Source organism: Bubalus kerabau, chromosome 1 (assembly GCF_029407905.1).
Source record: "Bubalus kerabau isolate K-KA32 ecotype Philippines breed swamp buffalo chromosome 1, PCC_UOA_SB_1v2, whole genome shotgun sequence".
NCBI lineage: Eukaryota > Metazoa > Chordata > Mammalia > Artiodactyla > Bovidae > Bubalus > Bubalus kerabau.
This window is the reverse complement of record NC_073624.1, coordinates 112159569-112184042: the sequence shown is the minus strand read 5'-3', so window position 1 is coordinate 112184042 and position 24474 is coordinate 112159569. Positions and strand designations below refer to the sequence as shown.

Here is a 24474-nt window from a genome sequence, read left to right as displayed (position 1 = left end):
AGGGGAGGATGCTGGGTGAGCATGAGAAAGAAGGCTGCCCACTAGGCTTCCACCAAGAAGAGCAGGAGTGCCTCATAACTGCTTCCCCCATATCCTCCACTGACATGGTGGACAGATACTCCCTCTGGAAAGGGTGAAAGTTCTGGCTTGCTATTTTGCCTCACTCTATCCCCGACTGCCTAGTGAAGGCAGAAGACTAGTTTCTTCATTTGGCCTTTGTTGTCATGGGAGGAAGAGGGACCACAGCCTTTTTTCTGTAGTTTCTGGGTAGAGCTGTTATTGTCTAAACGTTTTCTATCTTGCCCAGGCTGCACTGTTTTTTGTTTGTTTGTTTTTTCTGTTAGAGGGAACAAGCTTTTGCTGAGGCTTTTTCAGTCTGAGCTGGGTGCAGTTGGGGATTGCTGCCTTTGGGGATATACGCAGCAAAAAGGAAAACCCAGGGAGTTCACTGCTGCGTTGTTCCCTGGGTCCTGAGTTCCCTAGTTGCTTTGCCTTCTCACCACCTTTCAGAATCTTATGTTTGTTTTATGTTTAATGTCCATGGTTTTAGTTGTACTTTGTGGAGGGAACTGGGTGAATATATCTACTCCATCTTGAAAGCCTGAAGTTCATTTGTGAGGATTTGTTGAATATCAAGCGTAGTACCCTTTTTATCCATATATTCAAGAAAAAGTTATTTAATATGTACGAAGTACTCTGTCAGGGGCTACTAGGAAAACTATTACAAAACAATTATTTTCTTATGCTTTTAAAATTTAGAATTATATAATCTTAGGTCTTCATTAGATTTCAGAGATAATCCCATCAGTCATTTCATTTTGCAAATTTGGGAAATGAAGCATAGAGGCTTACTATCTACTGAGTTTGCTTTAGCTAATTATTAGCAGAACTGTTGAAAATCCAGGACTCTTTCTACTATATTATGATACTTCACTTACCTTAGAAATTCACCCGATCATTTGCACTTATTGGAATGAAAATATTTTTTCTCATTATTTCACAATATCTAAATAGAGTCATTATGGAGTAGGGAAATTCAGGAATATAATATGAATTTCATTAATTTGTGCAGGGATGTTTATGTTGTAACTATATTTATATACTTCTGTCCAAATATGGATTTAAAATTTAGGAAAACTAATTTTCTATGATCATATATGTGCTTAACCTATAATACTAAGAATACTATGAGTTAATAAGATCTATGAAATACTGAAGCCATTCTAGGAAATTTTATAGTTTCTAGACACATATCACATTTTTTATCCTGGATCAATTCCAAAGGTGTAATGTTTGCCATTATGAATTTGTGTTATAGGTATCAAATTCTAAATTATAAGTTTAAAAGTCCTTTTAAATGTAATTCCTTTTTGTAAAAAAAAAAAAAAATGAATCTGAGTTACTCTGCATAATTCTCCTTGACCCCACTGATGTTCTAATACCTTTCATTAAGTGGACTCCCGGCAACCACTGTTTTCTTCATTCCAGCTCCAGCTAAAGCCAGCTGTTCTTCAAGCAACATTTTTATTAACTTATTTAGGAATTGGGGCATATCTTATTACCCTATTTTCCATTCCTGTTCTATGCAGCTGTAGTTGATACTTTTCATAACAGCCTTTACATATCAACCTCCTCCTCAATTTCACCTCATTTTTTTCTTATTTTCTTTTACTTCCCTTTTGAAGTAAATTATGCATGTGTGTGTACATGCAAAAACCCCTCTTCTTTCTTTTTGGTAACCTTTTGACTTAAAAGCTCAGGAATGTGCTCCTTATATTTATGAGATTATAACCTTCAGGGAAAAACATTTACTAATGGTGAAAAAACTCTGAAATGTAGAATAAATGGGTTTTAATGATAGCGCAATGTCATTAACAATATTACATTAATTTAGACAATTAAAAAAAATCAGTGCAGTATGAATATAAAGAAAAGGCTTTAAGCAAATAGTAGGTTGTACAAATTATTGTTAACCTCAACTTAGTGAATTTCAAATATTTTTCATGGTATATAATAAAACAACTTTTAAGGAGGAAGCCATTTTGTAAATATAAGATGTGCATAAATAGGATCCATGCTATGATGAAACACTTTCAGAATTCAGATCCAGTAACATTTCTTAGTATATTAATTTTATTATTGTAATTTAAATATTCACTACCCCCTATTCACCGCATCCTTGAATCACCCATTAATTCAGTGCCTGGATACCTTATGAATTATTACTTTAGAAACAATTTGCAAGGTTAGAAAGATAGTATAAATCCATATGGATCACAATAATGAAATCTATACCAATTAAAGGCTATGGTAAAATCCAGTAGCTCAATTTTCTGACATTTTTGCGTGTGTGAAAGTCGCTCAGTCATGTCTGACTCTTTGCAACCCCATGGAGTGTAGCCTGACCGGCCCCTCTCTCCATGGGATTCTCCAGGCCAGGAGTAGATTGCATTTCTTCCATCTGGGGATCTTCCCAACCCAGGGATCGAACCCAGGTCTCACACATTGCAGGCAGATTCTTTACCGTCTGAGCCTCCAGGGCAGCCCTTCTGACATTTATTACTAATTAAATTGGTCTACTTTAGATAAGATTTTTAAAAGTTTATTATTTTATTTACTTTTGGCTGTCCTGGGTCTTTGTTGCTGCACAGGCTTTTCTCTAGTCACAATGCATGAGCTTCTCATTGCAATGGCTTCTCTTACTGTAGAACACACACTCTGTAGTTGTGGTGTGTGGGCTCAACAGTTGTAGCTCATGGGTTCTAGAGCACAGGCTCAATAGTTGTGATGCACAAGCTTTGTTGCCCCATGGCATGTGGAATTTTCCTGGATCAGGGATCGAACCCTTGTCTTCTGCATTAGCAGGCAGATTCTTTACCACTGAGCTACCACAGAAGCTCTAGATCAGATTTTTTTTTTTAAAGCCAAGATTCTATTAGTAACGTATTAAAGGTAACAATTAAATATTAATGCTACTATTAATATTTAATATTAATGCTACTATTAATATTAATAATACATTAATATTTGTTACGTATGGCAGCCTAACATTTTTAAAGTTTAGACTTGGAATTGAAAACTAATTTTGTATTTAGGACATTATTACAGAGAAATTGTTAACTGTGTGAGACATACTCCTTAGAAACTGGATAGAATGCTATTATTATAAGTACTATTAGGAAATCTTCCTGAAGATTGACCAGTTACCAAAAGAGAATTGAAAGTAGTTGTTGACATTCTTGGACTAATCTGTAAGGCTTCTTTTCTAGTATGGACATATGAGAAATACAATAAAGCTCATGATTTTTTCCATAATATCTAGATTTATAAAATATTAGTGTATCAGTATCTAGTATTTTAATTTTCTATATTTCTTATTTTGAATTTAGAATTCTTATTCTAAATTTTGAACTTAGAATTCTTATTCTAAATTTCTTATTTTGAAATTATCATTACATTCTAATGGGAAAGCTTTTTTCTTTTTTTTAAACATTTTATAATTATGGGAAATTATATACAGTGAGATGCACAGAACTTAGTTGTACAATTAAATGAGTTTCCACACAGGCGTACAGCCATTTTTAACCACCACCATTCAACACCATATAGAACATTTCCATCTTCCACAGAAAGTTCCCTTGGACACCCACTATCCTGATTTCAGTCAACATAGATTAGTTTCACTTGTTCTTCACCTATTGTACTCTTTTATATTTGGCCTATTTCTTTCAACATAATTGTGAAATTCATGTTGTTGAGGGTTCAGCAATTTGTTTCTTTTATTATTGAGTCAATTTCCATCATTTGAATACTCCATTATTTGTATGTCTAGTGGCTTAGAGGGTAAAAAAATCTGTGTATAATGCAGGAGATCTGGGTTTGATCCCTGGGTCGGGAAGATCCCCTGGAGAAGGAAATGGCAACCCCCTACAGTATCTTACCTGGATAATTCCATGGACAGAGGAACCTGGCAGGCTATGGTCCACGGGGTTGCAAAGAGCAGGACATGACTGAGCGACTGACACTTTCACTTTCTTTTGATTGACACATGAACTGTTCCAAACTAAGCGTTATGAATAAAAGTGCTATCGATATTTTTATATAAAACTTTTTTTTGGACTTCCGGGGTCATAGTCTAGATTCATGTTTTAACTATTCATGAAACTAACAAGTGCTTGTATGATTTTAAATACTCACCCAACGTCATACTTCTCAGTGTCAGCAGAATTTGGCATTATCAGTCTTTATAATTTTAGACAGTCTAGCTGGTATAAAAGAACTTCTCTCTTATTATGAGTTCAATTTTCATCTCAGTGATGTTTAATGATGTTAATTCCTTTAACATGGCTATTGATGCTTCATATAAAGGCAGTTTTTGCTTTGCCTGGTAGTGTGGGGCCATAAAGATGAGTGCAAAGCTGTCTGTATAATGTGTGCAAGCAACCTTAATAATCAATGGGGAAAATGATGCTTGTTCCCTAACCTTCAGAAAAGTTTGCCACTACATTAAAAACTCTGTTCCTGTCAGTTACAAATACATAGGAAATGAAAAAACAATAAAAGCAATATTTAGTACACTGTAATTTAAAACATTAGAAATACTGAGAATGAAAGTATTCACTTTCTTTATTAAAAACATATCAAGAGTGGTTGCACTCTTTTTCTCACTGTTCAGTTTATGATATAAGAGAGCATCTTTTCTATGACTTGGCAAATTTTTATATTCCTTTCAGAGTTCAGATTAGCTTCCAACATGCATATAGGCATGTGACATATGCACATGGAAGACAGGAAGCAATGTAACTACACACTTTGCTGCCTGTGCATGAACTAAGTAATAGATGCACAGTGACCAACCAATGATAAGTTTCAAAAGAAAGGATATGTTGGGCCTCACATTATAATGTACATCTGTCTTTTTTTTTTTAATATTTATTTATTTGGCTGTGCCAAGTCTTAGCTGCGTCACTTAGAATCTTCAGTCTTCATTGCAGCATGCAGAATCTTTTAGTTGCTGCAAGCAAACTCTTGGTTGTGGGATATGAGATCTACTTCCCTGACCAGGGATCAAACCCAGGCCCACTGCACTGGGAGCTGAGTCTTAGCCACTGGACCATCAGGAAAGTCCCTACATCTACTATTTATGTAACGATTTTGTGGACAGAACCAATAGCAGTGAAGCACTTTATGCAATAACTATTACTCATAGTTAATATATAAAGGTAACAAAGTTTAACCCTTGTTTTGGGCAGTTAGGCGTTATTTAATTAAACCATAAAAACAGAAATTCAGACATAGTAGAACATGCAAAGTGAGGACTGGTCTGTCATTCTGGGGAGCTTTCTGTTCAACACTTTAGCCTATATTTTATTGAGTGGCTTTTCTTTTTAGTGCTGAGTTATAGGAATTCTTTATATATTTTGAATACACATCCTTTATTAGATGTATGTATAACAAATATCTTTTAGTCAACGACTTGACTATTTCCTTAATGGTACCTTTGGATGAGCAGATTATTTTAATATTTTTTTTTGATAGCAGATTATTTTAATATTAATGAAATCCAAATCAGCAGTTTTTAATTTCACATTAGTACATTTTGTGTCCTGAGAAATAATTGCCTACTTCAAGATCATGAAAGTATTATCCTTTTATTCTAGAAAGTTTATCATTTTAGCTTTAATATTTATATCCATAAATCACTATAGAATTTTGTATATATACATAGCATGAGGTATGATTTAAAGTTCCTTTTTAATATATTTGCTCAATTTTTCCAAAACCCTTTGTTAAAAAGTTTCTTTTTACTTATTTACTTACCTTGGTAGCTTTGTCAAAAATCAAATATTGGACCATATGCACGTCACTCTCTTTCTGAAATATATCCTCGTCTATCGTTTGTCTGCCTTCGTGAATTCCACATTGTGCTTATTAGTTTTGTAGGAAACAAGTCATGAAATGAGGTAGTGTGACTTCCATAAATGTGTTCTTTTCCAAGTTGTTTTAGCTATTTTAGTTCTTTGTATTTCCATACAAATTTTATATTTAGAATCACCTTGTTAATTTTTACCAAAACACCCTGTGGCATTTTCATTGGGATTGCATTTAATCTGCTCATGTATTTAGGGAGAAGTGTCATTTTAATAGTAAGTAATCCATGAACATGGTATATGTCTCCATTTTTAGACTCTAATTTCAGCAGCGCTTTGTAGTTCACAGCAAATGAATTTTACATCTTTTGTTTAAATTACTCCTATCTAATGTTTTATGATATTGGAAGTAGAGTTATTTTAATTTTAGTCACCAGTTGTTTGAGGTAGAATCTAGAAATATGGGTGATTTTTGTTTTTTTGATAGTGTATCCTATAACTGCTAAATTTGTTTATTGGACATAGAAGATTGTATATATTGCTTTAGAATTTTCTGCATTTAAAAATATCATTTCATCTACAATTAAAGTAATTTTTAATCTCTTTCTTTCTAAACCCCATGATTTATTTTCCCTTACCACATTGCACTGGCTAGACTCTGATACTGTATCAAAGGATGTAATAAAAGCAGATATCCTTGCATTGTTCCCAGTTGAAAGAGGAAGCATCTGTCCCTCACTGTTTTGTATGATGTGTACTGTAGGATGTCTGTAGATGCCCTTGACCATATGCTTTTTTCTCTTATATTCTGTTACTATGGTAAATTATTATTTACTATGGTATATGATTAATTTTTAAAATATTAAGTAAAGTTTACCTTCCTGAGGGCTTCCCTGATAGCTCAGTTGGTAAAGAATCTGCCTGCAGCACAGGAGTCCCCAGTTTGATTCCTGGGTTGGGAAGATCCCCTGGAGAAGGGATAGGCTACCCACTCCAGTATTCTTGGGTTTCCCTTGTGGCTCAGCTGTTAAAGAATCCACCTGCAATGCGGGAGACCTGGGTTTAATCCCTGGGTTGGGAAGATCCCCTAGAGAAGGGATAAGGCTACCTACTCCAGTATTCTGGCCTGGAGAATTCCGTGGACTGTATAGTCCATGGGGAGAAGGCAATGGCACCCCACTCCAGTACTCTTGCCTGGAAAATCCCATGGATGGAGGAGCCTGGAAGGCTGCAGTCCACGGGGTCGCTAAGAGTCGGACACGACTGAGCGACTTCACTTTCACTTTTCACTTTCATGCATTGGAGAAGGAAATGGCAACCCACTCCAGTGTTCTTGCCTGGAGAATCCCAGGGACGGGGGAGCCTGGTGGGCTGCCGTCTATGGGGTCGCACAGAGTCGGACACGACTGAAGCGACTTAGCAGCAGCAGCAGCAGTATAGTCCATGAGGTTGCAAAGAGCTGGACACGACTGAGCGACTTTCACTTTACCTTCCTGGGATGCACCACATTTGATCAGATGCATTATCATTTTGTATATGGCTTGACAAGTGTTTGTGAATTTTATTAATTTATCTAAAGAACTAACTTTTGTATTTTTAATATGCTCTTATTATTTTTTATTTCATTGAGTCTTGATCTCTGTTACTTTCTTCCTTCTAAATATTTTACTTTTAATATGCTCTTCTGTTTTCTGTATTTTTATGGTGAGGATATAGATCATAGTTTTTTTCTTTACTTTCTTTTTTCTTCAGCTTTATTGAGGTATGATTGATGAATGAATATTGGATATATTTAAGTTATTCAGTGCAGTGCATTTATATATGTATCCATTATGAAATGATTCCCCCTATCACACTATCCATCACCTCACATATTTACCTTTTATTTATGTGTAGTAAGAACACTTAAGATCTACTCTCTTAACCATTTTCAAGTATTCAGTACATCATAATTAACTATAGTCACCATGCTGTGTATTAGTTTCTTATAACTTATCCATATAACTAAATGTTGTACCGTTTGACCAATATCCTCCGTCACCTCTCTCTCCCCAGTGCCTGGCAAGCATTGCTCCACTCTGTTTCCATGAACTTGCCTATTTTATAGTCCACACATAATACAATCTTATAGTATTTATCTTTTTGGGTCTAGCATATTTTTATTAACATAATGATTTAAGCCTCCTTTTTTTCCAAATATAAACATTTATAGCTATAAATCTCCTTTTATATAAAAAATTATATATCAAAAATTTTGACTCTTTCAATAAAGATAGTCTTTAATTTCCTTGGAAATTTCTTCTTTGAGCCATAGTTATTTAAAAATATATTTAATTTCTAATTTTTGGTATTTTTCTAGATAGCTACATATTATCAAATTTTAATTTTTTTGCCATTGTTAGAGAATATGTCTATAACAGTTAATTTTTAAAAATTAGTTGGGACAGTTTCTATGGCTCTGCATTTAATTTATCTTGTTGAATATTCTTCCATGCATATTTGAAAATAAGGTCTATTTTTCAGTTGTTGTCCATAAATTTTCTAGGTATTAGTTCAATATGATAATGTTTTACAAATCTATATTCTTATCACTTTTCAGTAAAAATTATACTATCAGTTATTGATAAGGAAATATAAAATATCCAGATATATTGTGGATTTGTCTATTTCTTCTTTAGTCTGTCAGTAGTTTGTTCATATACTTTAGAGTTTTATTTATTAAACACATACATAGTTATAATTGTTACAACTTCCTAACTGACCCTTTAATCATTACAAATTATCTCTTTTATTTTTAAAACCCTCCTTGCCTTAAAGATTCTTTAATATTAATATAGGCACATGCTCTCCTGTTTTGTATGTTTTTTTCTATCTTCACTTTTGAATTATTTGTATCATATTTAAACTGTATGTCTGGTGTACAAATTTTCTCTTGTAGGCAGCAGATAATTGGGTCTTTCATTTTTATCTTATTTGACAATCACTGTCTTCTAAATGGAGCATTTAATCTATTTATATTTAAAGTAATTAAATAAGTTGGAAGTGAAAATGTTACTCGCTCAGTTGTGCCCTACTCTTTACGACCCTGTGGACTGTAGCCCACCAGGCTCCTCTGTCCCTGGGATTCTCCAGGCATTGCCATTCCCTTCTCCAGGGGATCTTCCAGACCCAGGGATCAAACCTGGGTCTCCTGCATTGCAGGCAGATTCTTTACCATCTGAGACACCCTCGGGAAGCCCATTCAAGAAAGAACAGAGGAAGAAAGAGCTAAAAACAAATAGCAAATAGAACTAAACTAAATTGAATTAGTTGAGGTTAGTTCTATTTGCTATTTGTTTTCTAGCTCCTCTGTTCTTTATTGCCTCCTTAATTGGAGGTTTTAGATTTGTGTTTTAATTTCTCTATAAGATTCTTATCTATACTTCTTTGTCATTATTTTTAGTGGTTGATCAAGGGGTTACAATATAATTCCTGAGTTTATTGTAGTTAAATTAATATTGTACAACTTCACATAAAATATATGAACTTTGTAAAAGTATAATTACATATATATTGTCATACATTTGACATCTATATATTTTAAGTGATTTACATATATTTACATTTTAAACCTCACAATTTATGGTATTACTTTTACTTGTATAGCCAGTAGACATTAAAATAAATGAAGACCATATGTTTCCCATATAATTATCATTATTGGTATCTTCTATTCCAGTAGTTAAAAGTTATATGTGACATCATTTCTCCTTCAACTAAAGAACTCCATTTAGAATTTCTGCTATTGCAGGTATGCTGAAATGAAATTCTCTCAGATTTTACTTCATTGAAAATAGATTTATTTTGTTTTCACTTTTGAGGAACTTTTTCTGTGGATTATAGAATTCTGGGTTGATAGTTTCCCCAACCCAATATTTTTCTCTTTAAAGATGTATTTCCTTTGTCTTCTGGTTCTTATTATTTCTGATGAGATGTTAACTACTATTTATATCACTATCTATTATGTATGAAAAGTTATTTAAGGGGCAATTTTAAAGATTTTTTCTTTTAAGCAATTTTATAATAATATGGTTAGTGTGGTTTCTGTTGCATTTATTTTGCTGCAAGTTCATTTAGTTTTCTGTATTGGTAAATTAATAATTTTCTAAAATTTGAGAAATTTGGGGCCATTATTTTTAAATTCTTTTTCTGCCCTTTACTATTCTTTTCTTCTGGGATTCTAATTCCATACCTCTTAAAGGACAGGGCTTTATTAAAATTTCTAACTTTTTTTCCCTTTATTCTGTAGATCAGGTTTGTATTGATGTGCCATAATGTTCATTGACTATATTCTGCCATCTTTAATCTGGTATTAAACAAATTCAGTATCATGTCAGGTATTATAGTTATAAACTCTATAATTTCCATTTAATTCTGTTTCCTTATCTCCATTTCTCTGCTGAAATTCCTCATTTGCTTTGTTTTCCATTAAGTCAAATAAAATATTTATCATAGCTTCTTTAAATTAGTTTTCTGTTAATTCCCACACCTGTGTTATTCCATGATCTTTCTGTTGAACACTTTTTCCTCCTGACTATGAGATACATTTTTTTATGTCAGTAGAAATTTTCCTGTCTGCATAGTAGTTTTTAAACCTAAATTTTATGTTGTTGGTGATGTTGTGCAGAAACTCTGGATTTTGTTATCTTCTTTTGAAGAGTGTTGACTTTTCATTCTAACAAGCCATTAAATTATTGTATTATAGTTCTGTGAATGTGTGATTATGGTTTCAACCTTATCTGTGGAGAGAATTCCTTAATTCTGGGACAGTAGAGCAAAAAGTAAATGTATGATCCTTTTGGGATTTTGAAATGAGGCTTGCTACCTAATTCCTTAATTTGGTGTGATTCAAATTCTGAATTTTATCTCGTCTGCACTGGGAAGCAACTAGAATTTCTAGTAAGGTTTTCATCTGTTTCTTTCCACTTTGCTTCTTGGCATGCCCTATATACTTTCACAATTATGAGAATGGCCAAGGATTTCTAGGGAGTTCAGACCCAGAGTTTGGGTCTGACCCCTTAGAGACTTCTTCCTTTTGCAACTACTCTGGCAATCCTGCATCCCTGACACCATAAGCCAGAAGCTGTCCCTCCCTGCCCACAGAGGTCATAGTTGTTATCTGCAGAAGGATCAGTGGGACACTAGCTATTCTGGCATGATCAGAAGAGATCTCTCAAACTTATTAGGTTGGGATAATAGAATGTGTTTATATAACTTTTTGACTATTTCAGGAAATTTTTGCATGATTTTGACAATTCTAGTCACACCATGCACTTTTATATATAATAGCCTTACTGAACATGTTGTGAATACATAAAGGAAGGGTTTACATTGCAATAATATGCATGACTTTAAATGGTATTTTTGTTCTTAAATATTTTGGCAATCCAAAATGTAACCGATTTTTCTATTGGCTACATTATTTCATGGGCTTCCCAGGTGACTAAGTGGTAAAGAATCTGCCTGCCAATGCAGGAAACACAGGTTCGATCCATGGGTCTGGAAGATGCCCTGGAGAAGGAAATGGCAACTCACTCTGGTATTCTTGCCTAGGTAATCCCATGGACAGAGGAGCCTGGTGGGTTACAATCCATGGGGTTGCCAAAGAGTTGGACGTGACTTAGGGACTAAACAACAACATTATTTCAGTGTCTCCAGTCTCACTCAGTCCTTTGATCCTTTCTCCTCTTGACTTTTTTCCCTACTTCTCTCCTTTTATTCTTTCTCTCTCAGAATCCTTAAACAACCCAAATCCATCTAACTTATAGAACTTTCCCCAAACTTTTGATACAGGAGTCTTTTTATATTTTACTCAATCAAGGTTTTCCATACAGCCAGTCTTTAAAAAAGAATGGTTTTAAGTAGCACTTGATCCAACCAGTCCATTCTAAAGGAGATCAGCCCTGGGTGTTCTTTGGAAGGAATGATGTTAAAGCTGAAACTCCAGTACTTTGGCCACCTCATGCAAAGAGTTGACTCATTGGAAAAGACTCTGATGCTGGGAGGGATTGGGGGCAAGAGGAGAAGGGGACAACAGAGGGTGAGATGGCTGGATGGCATCACTGACTCGATGGACGTGAGTCTGAGTGAACTCCGGGAGTTGGTGATGGACAGGGAGGCCTGGCGTGCTGCGATTCATGGGCTCGCAAAGAGTCGGACACGACTGAGCGACTGAACTGAACTGATTGTAATCAGCATTGGTGACACTTGTTCATCAGTCAATATTGGTGATGGCATTGGTGGTATTTTCTTCTTGAAATCCACGTATTCACCCATGCATCCATGTATCCATCCACTAGTTTGTTCACATATTCACTTATTTGTTAAATATTTCTTATGTACCAATGTGTGCCTGACATTATTGGCTTACATGAGTTTTTTTTTAATTTTTATAATTTCTTTTTCCTATTCTAATTTACCCTGGATTAAATATTGACTGAAACTCAATTTTTTTTTTTTTTTTGGTCATCTGCTATTCTGATACTATAAATACCATCCCCCTTAAATGTTTATTCACCCTCATGGATTCAAAGCCAAATTGTTTCTTCCTACCTCTTACTCCTTTGTGGCTTAGCTGATAAAGACTCCACCTACAATATGGGAGACCTGGGTTTGATCCCTGGGTTGGGAAGATTCCCCTGGAAAAGGGAAAGGCTGCCCACTCTAGTATTCTGGTGTGGAGAATTCCATGGACTGCATAGTCCATGGTGTCGCAAAGAGTTGGACACGACTGAGTGACTTTCATTTCACAACTCTTCAAGATTTGAGTAGAATTCCTTAATTGCTTCTTTCTGTTAAAATATGTTCTTTTCTCTTGGTTTTTGCTGGTCTCAGAATTTCTTTCTTTCACCTCTTACTCTAACCTAAGCTTTTCCTCTCAAGACAATTCTATATATTCATGCTAACAAGATTTGAAACTAGCATTTTATTTATTCAAATTCCATCCTCAAGCAAATCAGCACTAACCAGTACATCATTCTCATTTCTTCTTCAGTGTCAGTAGGTTCAGCTTAGTCTCCAGGTGGTATTAATATGAGTGGTCTTAATAGACAATTAATTCTGCTATATAATTACTCCCCTAAGAACTGCTTCTGATAAACTACTTCAAATCGAAGTTGTCATTTTGATAGATATTCTCGTGAGATGACCTGCTATATAGAGCTTTCAAACTAATGACTCTATAAAACAAATCAACTCACTCTGCCTCCAAATAGAATGTGTCATCATTTTTCTTGTTGAGTTCTCCCCAAGAAAGTGACATTTTCACCCTGAAGTTTTACTGAGATATTTTTCTGAATCTTATGTTTTTAATAATATTTGGTTTAAAAACAGTTATAACTGTGGTCCATAGAATTTTGGATCCCTAATTGTCTACCTATAGATGCACCGTGACAGACACTTAAATTTTTTTTAGAAAACCTTAGTCCTGTTTATGGATAGTTTCTCAGTTCTCTTTCCTGAAAATGACATTTTCATGATTTAACTTGGCATACTAATAAGAGTTCGTCATTCCATATTATCAGCTTTGTAGTATCACCTAAAATCATATTTACATAACAAATGTTGGGAAATTTTGTTTCAGCTACTGCAGAATCTATCTCTGGTTTAAGCAAGACTGCCAGAGAGAAGTGTACTTAAAACTGAGTAATTAGAACCTCTGAAGAAATAGGTTTACATAAATGTGTTTGATAATTATTCCACCCACCTACACTGAGAGACAAAAGAGCCAAGTTAAACATACTAAGCATTTCCTATGTAAGGATGTTTTTGATGACATTGTTTGTTAAATTATATGGTATTGTTTGTGTGATTTGGTGGGCATCAGGGAGAGGTGGGAGAGCAACACCTTTGATCTCAATATCAGAGTTTATTGCATGTTTCCTGTTCATTTAATTTGCCTTTATTTATGGTCACAGAGATTTACCATCTTAATTTTTTCCTTTGTATTATTTTCTGTTGCATGAGAGCCATATCATAGCCTACTTCTAGGAAGTGTAAGTGTACATTTGATCTATTAACTTAATTCTTGGGTTTATTCCACTAGTTTACCCCTGTTTTTTCTCTGCCTACTTTATCATCACATTTTGGGCCAATATTATTTTGCCTCTTTCTTTTAGCTCTGTTCTTAATTATTCTTTGTTATCATTGTAACTTACATTGTCTTGGATATATGTGGTATCTAACCAGTTTCTATTAAGTTTACCTTATATAACTTATTATACAGAGGCTCAGGATTGTCTTTAAGTTTATACTTTACCAGTTAATCTCTGTCCCTTGTTCTCTGCATTCTGCAACAGTCATATAAGCTCATCTCTCAAAGTTGCAGTGCCTTTTAATAACACCACACTTAATACCACCACCCTCCCCCACCCCCACCCCCATTTTTTTCTTATGACTTCCTTACAATTTATTTTCTCCAGTCCGGTATATTTCCCAGCCCATGACAGACATCTTGTTGCTACGTAATGTATCTCTCTCCTTATTAATCTACTTAAACATTATTTCTCCCTCATCTCTACCAGTCATCAATTCTTCCTTCAGGTTATACCTCCCAGACCTTCTCTTTCCTTGGAATCTTCCTTTTGGCATCACCTGTATGTGACAGTTTCTATTGGCTAAATTACTTTTATATATATTTATACCCTAAGACTTGGCACACCACTCAATTTGAATGCCTAGTAAATGATATTGATTAAATTCAAGTTAGTGCAAAATTTATCTGGTATGAGAAAATTTTTTTGCACTTAATTTTGCAGGTATTTCTGTGTTTATATTGAGCCATATTATTTTGGTGTTAGCAAACTGTATTTTTGTTTGTTTATGCTTAGATCATATATTTGTACCTTGTGTTTCGTAGTTTATCTAAAATTAGTACAGACAAAAATATTCCTAAACTAGGAAAGATTGTGTTGATACTTTGGTAAGTTTTATAGATATTTATAAATATAAAATTTTCAGACATTTGTTTTGCTTAAAAGAGAGTGTATCAGTGCTTGAAGATAAATGTATGCAGTCATGACTAAGAATTAAGGAAACTTGGTCTCCATATTACCACAGTTAACCAGGTTAATGCTACCATCCTAAGAGTGTAGCAACTTCTAATAACTGATATTCAGATGTTTAGAGAGTAATTTATATTTTATACACGTTTTCACCTTCTAAGTGGGATATACTAAGTAATCACTAAAAGCTGATATGCATTTAAACTGTAACAAATTTTACTTGTATAGATCTGTAGACCTTCATTTCAACCGTGATAAAAGTATTTCTCTGATAAGAATAATTTATGAATAAAAATATAATTTACGGAATACCTTGGCAGAGAATGTTGATCGCTTCATCACAGTTCAGTCATGTTCAGAAAATCTAAGCAAGCTGCGTGATTATTCCAGGAAGCATGGAATGATGTGTTCAAATGAGTACCATCTGTGAATAGAAAAAGTTTGAGGTTTTTAGTCATTCTTAAAGAATGGAAATCTGATTCTCCATGCTAAAATGAGTGTAATCCTTTTTGTATCTGTAATTCAATAGGGCAGTTGCCTTGAAATAGTCTAGTTCAACACACAGTTCATCAAAAGAGAAGATGCTGGATATAAATGAAGTTTACTGCTAGTTATTTATATGCACATCAGGTAGCCTTGTTAAAAAAAAACTGTCTATGAAGTTATCTATATATTTGGCCTCAGATTAGATTTATTTCTGGTTCATCTTTCTAGATACATTTGAGTGAAAAGTGTGGACAAATTTTTGTAGCACATGAAAACCAAAGGACTGTGTTATGAATCATAATTTAGTCAAATATCAACACTTACTGAGTGGCCCATCCATGCCAGACTCTGGGTGTCTTGTGCAAGGCCCATCCCTGTGCCTGTCATAAAGAAGGCAATTGCAATTATTGTTACTCTTCCTTTAGTTAGGTTAGAATAACTTGTATAGATCTTGCTTCTTTGCCAAGTTAAAGTACTGTCCTATCTAGACCTTTACTTGTCTGCAAAACTTCATTACAGAATGTAGAGCCTGTGGACCAATATTAATCTGCTGCATTTTTTTTTTACTGTGCCACAGACTTTGCCATTAAAGTCTTCTTTCCTGAAATCTGAGGGAATAAAAAAGTTAGAGAGCCATGTGCATCTCATCATCCCTTCTGCTGAAATACAAGGAAAGGGTAGCCTCTTTTGCCTTCTCCAGCTCCTAAATAGAGAATGCATCCTTTTTTCCTCCCACCTCTAGCTGCTTAGTAAACCCTCAGTAAAGGAAACAGGGAAGGAGTAGTTGGTGATGGACTAGAAAGAAAGGAAATTTCTGATCATACACACTGGATCTTATGGGAGAAAAGCAGTCAATGGTTTTAATGCAAATTAAAAGGCAATACAATACTTATCAAGTATTTCCACTGCACTTGGGATAAAACTAAAAATCTTGAATCTAGCCTACAAGGCTCAACATTATCTGATTCTGGCCTACACCTGTAACTTTCTGTCTTCCCATTCACCTCCTGGTATAGCCAGCAGCCTTTACGTGTTCCCACTGTGCTGTTTTCTTATTCAAGCGTCTTAACATGATGTTTTTCACCAGGGAGGCTACATCTTATCTGTCAGATCTCCGATTAAATTATAATTCATCAGGAACAGTCTGGTGACTGTCTATCTAAATCAAATCTCCTGTAATACCCTCTTATTCATTTGTTCATACTTTCAGAAATATTTTTTAAATGCCTGTTTTGTTCCAAGAATTAGTCTAGACCTTCAGAGACACAATCTAACATGTAGGTTGGCATTTATGTATGTGTGTGTGTGTGTGTGTATATATATATAATATATAAATAGATTTGGAGTAATTGCTCAATCTTTTTTTATTGATATGAAGGCAGAATAAAAACCTTTATAGATCTTTGGTATAAATGTTGATGTAAAGTGGAAATGAAAATAGAATTAGGCCTGCTTATGGTGGATTTTCAGTGTCAAACTAGGATTTATAGGAGATATCAGTTTAAAATAAGGAAGGCTGTACAAACTAATAGAGTGCTCTGGAATCAATTTTTTATTTTTTTTATTTTTTTTTTTTTAATTTTTTTTTTAAATTTTATTTTATTTTTAAACTTTACATAACTGTATTAGATTTGCCAAATATCAAAATGGAATCAATTTTTTAAAAAGCCCCTCAAGATTTTGAGTTTGCCTTTGTGTGTTTAAGAACAGGTTAGATAAGTAGAGACTGGTCATTTGTTAGTGGAAAGTTGTATTACTTTTCTATTGTAGGTCATGAATTATCACAAACTTAGTGATTTAAAAAACAACACCCACCCATTTATTAGAGAACAGTTCTGTAGGTCAGAGTCCTACTGGTGTGCTATGCCTGGATTCTCAGAGTCTCACAAAGTCTCAGAAGGTCAAATCAAGCTTCCATGGGGTGAGTGCTCATGTGGGGTGAAGGTTCTCTTCCAAGCTACTATGGTTGTGGCAGAATACGCTTTCTTACAGTTGTGGAACTAAGATCCCCAATTCCTGGCTGGCTTTTGGCCAAGGACTGTCTTTAGCTCCTAGAGAGGTCCTGAATTCTTTGTCAGGTGGTCCCTTCCTTCTTCAAAGCCAGTAGTTGGGAAATATTCATACATTGAATCTAATCTCTTGCTTAAAATACTTCCTCTTTGATAACTAGCCCTGCCCCCACCCCCCCCAAAAAAAACACCTCTCTGCTTTTAAAGGATTTGTTATAAAATCAGGGCCCTTGGATAATCTCTATTTTAATACATATTGTTTTAGTCTTTATTTTTAGAGTATTTATTTACTTATTTGCCTATTCCAGGTCTTAGTTGTGACATGTGGGGTCTAGTTTCCCAACCAGGGATTGAACCCAAGTCCTTTGCATTGGGAGAGCAGGGTCTTAGCCACTGGACCACCAGGGAAGTCCCCTCTCCTTATTTTAAAGTAAACCGATTTGGATTCTTAATTATAGCTGGAAATTTTTTTTTGCATCAGCGCCTATATCAGTGTTTGGTTGAAAAACTGGAAGAAGGCATAGAAGAAGGAGAAAGTGAAGTCACTCAGTTGTGTCCAACTCTTTGCCACCCCATGGACTGCAGCCTACCAGGCTCCTCCATCCATGGGACTTTCCAGGCAAGAATACTGAAGTGGGCTTCCATTTCCTTCTCCAGGGGATCTTTCCCACTCAGGGATCAAACCTGGGTCTCCTGCATTGCAGGCAGATGCTTTGCTGTCTGAGCTACCAGGGAAGCCTGGAAGAAGGCATATGTACTGAAATTCTTAGGGAGATCTGCCTCCATAAAGGTCAGACGTAAAAAGACAGGTTGACAGAGATCATCTCTGAGCTGCCATCAAATTCTGATTCTGTGATCTTCTGATTCATCTGCCTGTTCTATGGATTCTACCACCAAAATAGATCTAAAAATTCACTTATTTCCTATTGCTACCATCTTATTTCTTCTTTGCTGAACAAATCAAATGGTCTATGAATTTGTCCCTTTACCTATTTGCGAGTATGACTGGATTTGAAAAGATGTACTTCTGAACATCTCATTCTGACAGCTTGATACAGCTTTCTATTGCTTGACAAGCGATCTATAATCTTGTGATGTAGTATGTCCCCAGACTCTCTTTGTTATTGCCAATGTGAATTATAAGCCATAGTGAACTTGATTTGGGTCACATTACCCTCCTCTCCTTGAATCTCTGCCTTTATAGTTAGTGAAATCTTCTCTGTTCATATGCAGCCTTTCCTCTTAAAATTTTTTCTGAACCCCCAAATCAGTCAGGTTTCTCTGCTCTGTGTTAGATTAGTTTGATATGGAATTTAGAAAGATGGTAACAATAACCCTGTGTACGAGACAGCAAAAGAGACACTGATGTATAGAACAGTCTTATGGACTCTGTTGGAGAGGGAGAGGGTGGGAAGATTTGGGAGAATGGCATTGAAACATGTAAAATATCATGTATGAAACGAGTTGCCAGTCCAGGTTCGATGCACGATACTGGATGCTTGGGGCTGGTGCACTGGGACGACCCAGAGGGATGGAATGGGGAGGGAGGAGGGAGGAGGGTTCAGGATGGGGAACACGTGTATACCTGTGGCGGATTCATTTTGATATTTGGCAAAACTAATACAGTTATGTAAAGTTTAAAAATAAAATAAAATTAAAAAAAAAAAAGAAATGTATCTTATCATGAAGTGCTCTGAATTAAAATTTAGTGGCTGAAGGATTTCAATAAATAATGGAAATTCTACTTTTTAGCCAATTATGAACTTCTTTTTTCCTTATTTTTAAGGAAAAGGTACATTTCCTTAAAAATAACTTTTTCTCTAATTGCTCTTATACATAACTAAACATACAAGAGGGCATGTGCTGTAAATAGTCTAGTAAGTGTTCTGTTTGTAAGGCTACTTTTTTAGAGGTTAATGTTTGATTAAATACAGCAAGATATGATAAAACATATTAAATATTTGAAAACAGGCTAATTGTATATGATCATATAGCTTTAAGTAATCTACTATTTGTTTTCTATTGCATTAGACTATTTCTTCTCTTCCAGTTTCATGTGTGTGTACTCAGTTGCTCAGCCGCGTCCAACTCGGCTATCCCATGGACTCTAGCCTGCCAGGCTCCTCTGTCCATGGGATTTCCAAGGCAAGAATCCTGGAGTTGGTTGCCATATCCTTCTCCAGATCTTCCTGATCCAGAGCTCAAACCCATGTCTTCTGTGTCTCCTGCATTGGCGGGTGGATTCTTTTCTAATGAACCACCTGGGAAACCCCTTTTCAGATTTAGGCAATATGAAGATATAATCTATAGGTCTGTAAAACAAATAGAAATAAATATCAAATTTTAGGCTATGCCTGTACAGGATGATATCAACTATTCCAGTTTGTATCTTTTAAAAAAAAAAAAAAAACTTTTTTGACTTTTATTTGACTCGACCAAATTGATTTGCTGTTTTTGAGCCATGGAAATAGAGTTGTGATGTACTATTATTGGATGAGACAATTCAATCCAGAATGATTTGGCTATTTATTAAATTTTTTAATGTTGATATAGCTCTTTGTGGTATTGACTTGTGTAATACAATTAATATTCACATTAAAAAAATTGTAGATAATGCTGAAAAAATTTAAGAGAACATTCAAATTTTTTAACTCAAGTCCAAACCTCTCTACAGAACTCCAGACTCCTGCATACATCTATTATTTGACCTCTTCTGGGTATTGATAGGCAATTCAAAGTTAACATGCTCAAAAGAAATCCTTAGTCTTGCTCTGCACCATCTACTTCTTGTACAGTCATCCCTTTCTTGGTGAATAGTGACTTTATGTTTCTTTTTGCACCTGAGGACCTTAGAGCTTTCCTCTACTCCTCTGTCTCTCTCTTATACCTCATATGTCACATGTCAGCAAATCATCAGCTGTCCTTCAGAATATATTCAGAATCTGAATACTTCATTTCTGCTGCTTCAGTTCTGCTGCAGGCCATCATGATGTCTTATGCGGACACTGCAATTGCTAACTAATTATTCTGTTTTCACCCTCTCTCCCTTGTCCATTCTAAACAAAACAGCTAGAGTGATTCTGTGAAAATGTATGTTAGAACTTGCCAGTCCAGGTTCGATGCACGATACTGGATGCTTGGGGCTGGTGCACTGGGACGACCCAGAGGGATGGAATGGGGAGGGAGGAGGGAGGAGGGTTCAGGATGGGGTACACATGTATACCAGTGGCGGATTCATTTTGATATTTGGCAAAACTAATACAATTATGTAAAGTTTAAAAATAAAAAAAAAAACAACTCATAATTACTCCTGCTCAAGTGAGTCATACCAATGTTCTACACTTGGTCATATACAATCAAGTCTTCAGTGTTTCTTTTCAGATCTCACCTCCTACTAGCCCACTGGCCTCTTTTTTATTCTTCAAATATTACCAGGCATGATTCCAGCCTAGGAGTGCCGTCATGCATTTGCCTCTGCTGGGAATGTTCTTCCTCAAAATATGCACATGGTTAGCTTCCTTGCCTTCATCAGGAACTTCATGTCTCCTCATCAGTGAGGCTTTCTCTCTGACTACTCCGCTTAAAATTTCGCTATCCTTGGGAACTCTTCTTCCCTTTCTTATTTTTTTCCATAACAGTAATCATCATGCAGGCTTCCCTGGTGACTCAGTGGTAAAGAATCCTCCTGCCAATGCAGGAGATATGGGTTTGATCTCTGGGTCAGGAAGATCTCCTGGAGAAGGACACAGCAACCCACTCTAGTATTCTTCCCTAGGAAATCCCATGGGCAGAGGAGCCTGGTGGGCTGCAGTCCATGGGGTCGCAAAGAGTTGGATACAACTTAGAGACTGAGCACACACTCATGCAATCATCATGCAAAATACTGTATGTTTTGTTGGGCTTCTTGGGGGTATTTACTGAAATCAGAATACGATATGTTTAGGAATGAATGAGTTTTTAATGAATAATTTTCTAACTCATTTATTTTTTAATTTTATCTTTAATGCATACATTAACATAATGTTTTATGAATAGTGTAATTTTCATACAAATCATTGGTATCATTCCTATCTCAGCCTTCTGAGCGAAGGTCCTTGCATATATGCAAGGGCAGGCATGGCTGAAGAAAGTGCCGCATCACTGAAGTCATTGTTCTTTTATATTTCCCACTATAATACACTTAAATTTCTTGTCTAATAAGTGGCTACTTCTTGAAAACAAAACATAAGCCTGGGTATTTTGATTTCCTAACACCAACCCCAGAGCCTGACACGTAGTATGCATATAGCAAACCAGTAGATAATGTGAAATCTGATAATGATCCCAAGTAGGACAATATGATTGTAGATGATACCTTATTCTGTGTGTAAATGTCAGTGTGGTTGATGATGTTCTAGAAAGAGTTTTACTAATTTTAAATATGTGCAACATAAAATAAAAATTACCCAATTGTATAAATTATTAATTCAGTCACTAATGTTTCTTTATTTTATAATCAGCATTTACTGTAAGATGTGCTTATATCTATCTAGTCATTTAAATATAAGAATGTCTTTCTTGGGAATTGAATAGCAAAACTCAGACCATACCTCTGAAAATACATAGGATTATATAAGCATGCAATTTTCCTTTGTACCAGTGTTTATATAAGTAACTAAAGTAAGTTTTTATAAGCAACTTGTGAGTAAATTTGGGAGCAAAATTAGGAATAAAAATATCACAATTGTTTTGTCCCCTAACCCTTAGGATTCTAAGGTTGCTCTCTGAAGCCTCACCGTAAGTTTCTGCTCATTAAATGTGGGCATATTAATCTAAGGGCAGTTGTAATAAGAGATCACCACTACGTGCATAGTAAAAAAATATTTTTAAATCCTGTTTCTTCATCCCATTTACACAGTGTTCAGTAATTCTAATTGTTTTCATTTTTTCCCTTTAATTTTTAGTTCCCAGTGTTCCTATGAATATTGCCTTTTCTAATGTTCAGTCAACTAGTGCCACATTGACATGGATGAGACCTGACAGTATCTTTGGCTACTTCCAAAACTACAAGATTACCACTCAACTTCGAGCTAAAAAATGCAGAGAATGGGACTCTGAAGCCTGTGTTGAACATCAAAAAATTCAGTACCTCTATGAAGCTGACCTAACTGAAGAGACAGTATATGGATTGAAGAAATTTAGATGGTATAGATTCCAAGTGGCTGCCAGTACCAATGCTGGCTATGGCAATGCTTCAAATTGGATATCTACCCAAACCCTGCCTGGTCGTAAGTATTGTCCTGTGTATGTATGTAGATATTAATTTTGGATTCAAGAAAAAGCTCTTTAAGTGTTTTTCCACAGGAGTCATTCAGAATATAGGTAAAGATTGCTCTTGTTACTTTAGTTGTATATTTTAAAATTAACTGGTTGCCCTACTTGCTTAAATAACATCATCACCATCATAGCATTTAATTTTTATTGAATTGAATGCTAATGGGAAGTTCAATTTCAGCCATTATTAGGGCTTTTCTCAAACTGCAGAATTGTATCAAGGTCATAGAGTCTTATATTGCAACAAAGCATTATGGTCTTCTCTGTGGTCTCCCATCAGGCTGTACTGATGGCCACTGAGTACCCTTTGGCTTTGCCTACATTTTCCCTTCATATCTGGAAGCTCGGCTGCTTTTAAGTCAGGCTTTACCACCTTGTCAGTGATTGTAGGCTTACGCACACACGTGCGTGCGTACACACACACACACACACACACACACACACACACACACATATTTATACACATGCACATGGAGTTTCATTGATGCTATTGTAGATCTTTATAAATAGTGAAATAAACTTTGATCCAGAGCTTTTATTTTTTGGGGGGGTCACTAAATGTGTCTCTTGTTACTATTCCCAAGGGTACCTAGAATAATGTTTGCATAGTAAATATTCAATGAATGTTTGTTAATGCAATTAAGCATTTGTGGTAGAATCCAGACAACTCAGCCTTCAGTACGATTGTCCACCCTCTCCTCTGTGGCACTCGGACTCCGTTTCTGTAAGGTCTGCCCACTGGCTTTTCTCTTACCTCCCTGATAGCTCTTTCTCAGTTTCCTTTGCTTATTCTCTCTCTTTCTCATTTTTCTAATCTAAATGTTGGAGTGTTCAAAGATACATAGTTGGCCCTTTTCTTTATCAATGCATAATACCTAGGAGATCTTACCTTAAGAGACTTTATCCTGTCCTATGGCTTTAAAGTCTCCTTATATAGTGATCATTCTCAAATATCTATTTTTAGGTCTGACTGCTCCCTAGAACCCGATCAGTATATATACCTGATGAACTGACATCATTGGGCAGATGTGTGTAATATCCTCTCAAAATTAATGTGATCTACACACTAAGCCTTCTCAGCATCCAAATGTAGAAAATGAGAATCTTGCACTGTTCTTTTCCTCCTCTACTCTGCTAATGACTTATTTTTACCATACTGTCTAAACACATCCCTCCTTTTGCATTGCTATTAGTCCTGTCCTTCTTAACTGCTCCCACTGCCTTAACCTAACTGACCTCCTTGGCTTTCATACTCATCTTTTAAAATGTAAATCAGATGATGTCACTTCCTTGTATAAAGCTTTTCAATGAATCTCCGTTGCTCTTGGAATACAATTCAAATTTCTTAATATGTTTAACAAAGCCCTTATGTGACTTGACTCTTACCTAACTCTCTAACCTCATCCATTATCATTTCCCCATTACTCATTATCCTCCACTCATAATGGATAATTTTTGTGTTGCTTGAACACACTGAAGTCCTAGAACTTGGGGCTTTGCATGCCCTGTTCCTTTGCATCGGAATGCTTTTCCGTGTCCATCTTTGCATGAGCAGCTTTTTATAATGTATACTTCTGCTGAATGATTCCTACTCAGAATGAATTTCCCTGACCACCCAATCTAAAACAGCCACACAGTGTATTTCAAGAATATCATCTTAATGAAAATTTATAATTACCTGATCATTTTTATTTTTATGTATTTGCTTATTTTTAGATTTTGTCTTGATAATTACTATTTCCTTGTTGCCTAGAA

The 24474-nt window shown here is 35.4% G+C and overlaps 1 protein-coding gene across 4 annotated transcripts in view; it reads left to right on the top strand.

Annotated features, from left to right (window-relative positions):
• The window catches only part of PTPRQ (protein tyrosine phosphatase receptor type Q), a 282762-nt gene that overhangs the window by 150021 nt on the left and 108267 nt on the right, over nucleotides 1-24474 (top strand). For all 4 annotated transcript variants that reach the window (XM_055586942.1, XM_055586932.1, XM_055586934.1 and 1 more), the window contains exon 34: nucleotides 22350-22673. In XM_055586942.1, the coding sequence (XP_055442917.1) occupies nucleotides 22350-22673 (324 nt within the window). The remainder of the gene's footprint in view (nucleotides 1-22349; nucleotides 22674-24474) is intronic.